The sequence below is a fragment of the Muscardinus avellanarius genome (assembly GCF_963383645.1).
Source record: "Muscardinus avellanarius genome assembly, chromosome: 1".
In the NCBI taxonomy this organism is placed as follows: domain Eukaryota; kingdom Metazoa; phylum Chordata; class Mammalia; order Rodentia; family Gliridae; genus Muscardinus; species Muscardinus avellanarius.
The window spans coordinates 53,466,028-53,473,323 of record NC_137786.1 but is presented as its reverse complement, the minus strand read 5'-3'; the positions used below and the strand labels follow the sequence as shown (position 1 = coordinate 53,473,323).

Below are 7,296 nucleotides of genomic sequence, written 5' to 3'. Positions count from 1 at the left end.
AGGTTTAAAAGTACTGGACAAAAAGCTTCCAATTTTCCTGCAAGGAGGACAAAATCCTGAGAGAGAGAGAAGGTGTAAGAATGACAGTCAAAAATATTTACCCAGCAATATTTTAAATAAAACAGCTTTAACTGCACTTGGAGAGAAGAAATAAAAGGGACAGGACCATTCCCGCCCAAGGCCACTCAGGGAAGCACATAGGCCGCACCATGCATGCGCCCCCTAACTCCCAACGTGGGTAGCACACAGGCCACACTGCGCACGCGCCCCTCCCGCCCAGGGCCTCATTGAGCAGCGCGCAGGCTGCACCACGCATGCGCTCCGACCCCAGGGCTTCCGGTGCGCGGGTGGCCTCAGCCTGTGCGGGTTTCTTCCCTCAGGCCATGGAGGCCCCTGGGGAAGCTTCAGGGGTGCCGCCGGCCCAATCCCCAGAGCCCCAGCCAGAGCTCGCTCTCCCGGGAGACTTTGGGCCCAGCGACCTGACCATCCTTCACTTCAACGACGTTTACGAGGTGGACCCGGGGCCTGAGGAGCCCGTAGGGGGCGCCGCGAGGTGCGGGCCGCCATCTTCCCACCATATCCTAGAGGGATGGCGGGGTGGTGCCTCAGAAGCCCAGGAGGGCTCGCCCCGCAGAGACCCTCCGCGCTGGGTCCAGCTTAGAGAAGGAGGTTCAAAGTCAGGAGATAATACCAGGCCTGGGCCCAAAACCCTGGAACTAATGTCTGTACAAGTCAGAAGGGGAATAGAAACCTTGTATATTAGTGTGAACTATGGAAAATGCCCTGGTAAACCCAAGCCTGGATTCAGCCCCAACTCAGCTTCTCCACTACTTGTCTGCTCTTGGAGGATTTACTAAGTCTGCTCCACCTTTCTTTCTCTTTTTCGCTCTCGCTCTCTCTAATGTACTGAGAATTGAATCTAGGGACACTCAACCTTATCTAAGCTTTATTTGTAGCCTGTTTTTTTTTTTATATTTTAAATCAAGGTCTCAATAAGTTGCAGAGGGCCTAATAGGCTGACATGGAACCTGCAATCCTCCTGTCTCAGCCTCCCAAGTACTTGGATTGCAGGTGTGCGCCACTGCGCTGGGCTCTTTTCAAACATTTTATAAAGATAGCTGGGTGTGGTGGCGCACGCTTGTGATCCCCGCGCTTGGGAGGCAGAGACAGGAGGATCGCGCAGGTTCGAAGCCAGCCGCGCACGCTGGCTTAGGAGACCCTGTTTCAAAAAAAAAAAAAGGTAAAAATAGGTCTGGGAGTGTAGCCCGGAGGTAGAAGGGCTTCCAGGAACCCCAGTACCACACACAAAAAAAAGAATTGAGTCTTATTTTTCTCTTTGAAATTGGGACGTAATTTATGGAAAGCATCTGTCACTGTGTTTAGCCTGGGATAAGCGATTATTAAGTGCCAGTTTTAAGTTTTTTTCTTTTTTCCTGTATTATAAAATTGTCATTTCTCAATGAGACATCTATAGCTACTAATTTTCAGGGACCTAAATTTTTTTAAGCACATTTTTCTTCCTCTTTTGCCAAGACTGATACCACATTGTCACCCAAGAGTGATCAAGAAAGGAAGGCATTTACGCTGGGTGTGGTGGTGCACGCTTGTAATCCCCGCGCTTGGGAGGCGGAGACAGGAGGATTGCGCGCAGGTTCAAAGCCAGCCTCGCTGGTTTAAGAGACCCTGTTTCCAAATAAAAATATAAAAATAGGTCTGGGAGTGTAGCCCGGAGGTAGAAGGGTTTCCAGGAACCCCAGTACCACAAAAAAACAAAGGAAGGCATTTGATAAGAATTTAAATAATGGTAAGGTGTGAAATGGTGGAGATGGGGGAAATTATGGATTAGAGTTTAGGGAATTTAAGTTCTAAGTTTGGTTTTCTCCCTTCCCCTTTACTTGGGTGAGGAGGCAAGTAAATTTAACCTCCTCTCTGGCATTACTTTCCTTTATTTTTTCGAAATGTAGGTTAAGTTGTATCTAATTAATTGCTCTCAGTGATTAAAAGATGAGAAATGCTAGGAAGTGGGGAAATGTGGTGATAAGGTAAGACAGTTTGGGTATAAATGTAAGAAGTAGTGGAATATAAAATTTAACACCAGAAGCTGGGTTTAGTAGTGCATGCCTATAATCCCAGTACTTGGGAGCCTGAGAAAGGAGGATCACAGGTTGGAGGACAGGCTCAGCAACTTAGGTCCTCAGCAACTTAGTGAGATCCTGTTTCAAAATAAAAAATAGGGCTAGGAGTGCAGCTCAGAGGCAGAACACCCCTGAATTCAGCCCCCCCCCCTTTCTCCCCTCCCCACAATAATTAAGGTCAGAAATGTTGAATGCCCCAGACATGATGACATGATGACACACACTTGTAATTTCAGTACTTGGGAGGTAGAGACAGGAGGAGGATTGCAGGTTCTCAGCCAGCCTCAGCTACTAAGGCTTTCCATAACTTAGTGAGAACAAGTTTCAAAATAAAGAATGAAAAATAGGGATGGGGTGTAGCTCAGAGATAGAACAGCCCTGGGTTTTTCCTCCAGTAAAACACACACACACACACACACACACACACACACACACACACACACACACAATGTTGAATGCTTGAATAGAAATTGGAGAGCTAGTTGAGATTTTGTGGATGATCAAAAAGGTGTAACATGATCCAAGAGGTGCTTTGGATATATTAAGAGAGGGTTTCAGTAGAAAATTAGGAAATCTGTTAAGAGGAAAAAAATTAGTGAAACCCTTTGTGTGACCATAATTGTAATAGTCAAGTCAGGCAATAAGAATCAAAGAGAGGAAGCCGGGCGTGGTGGCGCACGCTTGTAATCCCCGCGCTTGGGAGGCAGAGACAGGAGGATCGCACAGGTTCGAAGCCAGCCGCGCTGGCGTAAGAGACCCTGTTTCAGATATATAAAATAGGTCTGGGAGTGTAGCCCGGAGGTAGAAGGGCTTCCAGGAACCCCAGTACCACCAAAAAAAAAAAAAAAAAAAAAAAAAAGAATCAAAGAGAAGAGTCGGATTTGATAGACTGTGTATACAATGGGAGGGAGCTACAGTTGTTCTTTTGTTTTGGGTATTGGGTAGCAAGAGCATTAGACTTTCTGAAGGAGTAGCTAGTGTGATTGTTAATGATGTTGAACATGTTTTCATATATTTATTGACTATTTGTATTTCTTCTCTCGAGAATTGTTTCTTCAGATTTATTGCCTAGCTTTTATTGGTTCTTTGTCCTCTTAGTATTGAGTTCCTAAAGTTCTTTATGTATTCTAAATATTTATCCTCTATCAGAGGAGTAGCTGCCAAATATTTTCTCCCATTCTGTAGGCTCTTTATGTTCTTGATAGTTTCCTTTACTGCACAGATGCTTTTTAATCTAATGCCATCCCATTTATTGAAGTTAGTTATTATTTCCCAAGCTTTGAGGGCTTTATTGAGGAAGTCTCTACCAGTACCTATATATTGGCAACTATATATTGGAGAGTTGATCCTATGTGCCCTTATGGTAGTAGGCATCCCTGACTTCTTAGGCTCTTTTTTTTTTTTTTTTTGGTGGTGGTACTGGGGTTCCTGGAAGCCCATCTACGTTAGGGCTATACTCCCAGACATATTTTATATTTTTATTTGGAAACAGGGTCTCTTAAGCCAGCCGGCTGGCTTCGAACCTGCGCGCGATCCTCCTGTCTCCACCTCCCAAGTGCGGGGATTACAAGTGTGCACCAACATGCCCGACTCTTAGGCTCTTTTTGACTATGACCGTTTCTCTAGACCTTTTTAAAAAATATGCTTTTATTGGTACACTGTAGTCTCACATTATAATGAAGTTTAGAGTGATACGGATGTACATGCACACAGCACTTGGTAAGCTTTCCCATGGCTCCCTCCCTTTCCCTGCAAATAATATTGAGATCAGCATTGATAGTTTTATATATCTATATAACGTCAGTAGAAATGTTTCCTTCACTAATTCTCTCTGCTTCTGCCCTCCCATAAACCCCCTCCATTGTCCACCTCTGTTTCTCCTCCTTAATCTAAAGTCTCTCCTGTATCCTCACTAAAACCTCCTTTGTTTATAATGACATTGATAGTTTTGAGTAGTATTGGTCATGTATTTTGTAGAGCATCTTTTATTTGAAATTTGGTATTTTTCTCATGACTGGAGTTTTAATTTCTTGGAGGAAGATCATAGAAGTAAAATATCATTCTCGTCATATCTTTTCAGAAGTACATATTAGCAACATGACTTAACACTGTTGATAATGATCATTACCAGGGTTTTTGTTGTTGTTGTTGTTGTTTTTGTTTTTTGTTTTTATTTTGCTGTACTTGGGATGGAACCCAGGGGCATTCTACCTCCAAGCTACACCCCTAGCCCCATTTTTTAGTCTTTATTTTGAAACAGGGTCTCACTGAGTTGCAAAGGGCCTAAGTAGCTGAGGCTGTTCAAGAACCGTGATCCTCCACTCTCAGCCTCCCAAATTAGGATTACAAGTGTGCATCACCACACCCAGCTGTTGCCACGTTTTTCTACTGTAAAATTACTCTTTTTCCTCTTTCCACGTTGTATTTCTTGGAGGGAATCACTAAGTGTACCTCATACTTAACAAACGGGGAGTTATGCTCTACCTCTTTGAAGGCAAAAATATCTAAAATTATTTGGAATACCTCTGAATGGGACATTTATGTTTTCCTTATTTATTTATTCAGTCATTTATTTATATAGGTATTACATTAGTTTTCTATGATTGATGTAACAGAGTACCACAAAACGAGTGACTTAAAACAATAGAAGCCTTTTCTTTCACAGTTGTGGAGACTGGAAGTCTAAAATTGAGATGTGGGCAGAGTTGGTTCCTTTAAAGGCCCCAAGGAAGAATCTGTTTCATGTCTCTGAGCCTCTGGCAGTGGCCAGTAATCTCTGATACTCCTTGATTTATAAGTGTATTACTCCCAGTCTCTGTTCTGTTTTTACATGGGATTCCCCTCTGATTATCTCTGTACCAAACTTTTCTTTCTCTTTTAAAGATACTAGTGATTGGATTAGGGTCCACCCTAAGAGCCCAATTTTAACTTCATCTTCAAAGAACCTGTTTCCAAATAAGGTTGCATTCGTCTATACTGGGGGTTAGGACTTGAACATATCTTTTTTTGGGGAAGACATAATTCAACCTCTCACAAATAAGAATTCATGGATGTTATTGATTTTTAATAGATTGCCTTTCAATTTTTTTAGAAGCCCAAGGGAAAACTACTGGTTGACTTTTGAAGCTCAATATTCATTGAGAGCATACCATTTACCAGGCATAGGGCATCTAGCATATAGAGTTCAATAAATACATGTGAAGAAAAAAAAATAAATACATGTGAATTTTTTTGATAAAACCCATCTGAAATATGCTGTATATAGTGCTTGGAATGTTCTGGGAAGTGGTGCAAGGAATAAAAGAGAAAAAATTCTCTGCCCTCATGGAAGCTTGTGCTTTAGTTGGGAATGCAGATGATGAACAAGAAAATATGTATCATGTCAGATGGCACTAAATGTAAGGCAACTGGATGACTATAATGCAGAGTAAAGAGAATAAAAATAATGGAGAATTAAGGTTGGGGATGGTTGCAATTTTTAAGTAAATTAATTAGATAAGACCTCACCAACTGGGTAGTAGGTCAGGAAAAAAATGAGTGTAGTGAAGTAGTATGAGAATTTGACTGACCAAGAGGACTGTAAGAGCAAAGCTTTTCAGGTGAAAATGCACTTAATGGGTTTCATGAACATCATGGAGTACAACAGTGACTGGAGTTAAGAGAACGGTGGGGAAATTAGAAGATGAGATCAGAGTGATGGCAGGACTCAGCTCAATCTAACAAACAACATACAGACTAGAATTAGCAGATAAAAAAAACCCCTCATGAATAATAGTCAAATTATCACATGTTAAGTGCAGTGAAATGCCTAATAGGCACCTCCTTAGTTGGAGAGAAGGGTATGATAAGGTTTCTCTGGGAAGTGATTAAGCTGAGAATTAAAGGATGAGTAGGAGCTAATTAGACAAAATATGTGCCATGTAGAGTATGTGGTTGTTTACCTTTGAGGTTTGAAATATAAATTGGCAGTTTTCAAAACATAGTCCAGAAAGCCTTAGAGATCACCATGAGATCATTTTATGTGGTCCCCATAGCCAAAACTATTTACTGTTTCATTGTGCTGTGTGTGTGTGTGTGTGTTACTGCGGATTGAACCAAGGGGTTTTCTACCCCTAGTTTTATTTTTTATTTTGAAACTGGGTCTTATTAAACTGCCAAGGGCCTCACTAAGTTGCTGAGGCTGACCTGAAACCTGTGATTCTGCTGTTTCAGCTTCTTGAGTACTGGGATTATAGATGTGATCCCAGTACATAGAGTTTGAAAAATTAATTCATGTGCTTTGGGATACTACGTTGAAACCAATTGTTAAAAAAACTCTTACTGAGTTTTGGTGTAGAATCAAAGAAGAATATCTAGTTATCTGGAAAGATTATTGAAATACTTTTCCAGTTACCTATATATGTGAGACCAGAGATTTTCCACATACTTCAGTCATAGCAAGCTGTTCATGAGATCGGATGCAGCAGCAGATACGAGACATCCAGCTGTCCCTATTTTGCTAGACCTGAGATCTACAGAAGTCCATTCTTTGAATTTTTTGTGTTTGAAGATATATTCTTCATAAAAGTACCTAAACTAGATTTACTGTTTGAATGAACTAGGAGACACATATATTTATTTTTCAGTTTTAATTTCTGATATGGTAGATAATAATAGCCATAACTTATATAAAATATTTCCTTGGTTCTTAATAATTTTTTTTGGTGGTACTGGGGTTCCTGGAAACCCTTCTACCCCCGGACTACACTCCCAGACCCATTTTTACACTTTTTTTATTTGGAAATGGGGTCTCTTAAGCTAGCTCGGCTGGCTTCGAACCTGCGCGATCCTCCTGTCTCCGTCTCCCAAGTGCGGGGATTACAAGCATGCACCACCATGCCCAGCCTTAATAATACTTTAAGTGTGAAAAGGATGAAGTCTTGAGACTGAAAAGTTTGAGAGCTGTTCAAGACTGTAAATTATAGCTAGGAGTGATGGTACATGTTTGTAAGCCCAGCATTCAGGAGGCTGAGACAGGAAGATCTTGTGGTTCTTGGCCAGCTTCAGTTACTTATTGAGGTCATTTGCAACTCACTGAGACCCTGTTTAAAAATAAAGAATAAAAAATAGGACTTTGGGTGTAGCTCAGAGGTAGAATGCTCCTGGGTTCCATCCCCAGTAC

At 41.6% G+C, this 7,296-nt stretch overlaps 1 protein-coding gene across 1 annotated transcript in view; it reads left to right on the top strand.

The window, feature by feature from the left end:
• Positions 1 to 383: 383 nt before the first annotated feature.
• Positions 384 to 7,296, top strand: part of LOC308268397 (snake venom 5'-nucleotidase-like) — a gene marked incomplete at both ends in the record, with an annotated part of 43,163 nt that continues 36,250 nt past the window's right edge. The window contains one exon of the mRNA XM_080703537.1: positions 384 to 553. Coding sequence (XP_080559663.1) covers positions 384 to 553 — 170 coding nt within the window. The remainder of the gene's footprint in view (positions 554 to 7,296) is intronic.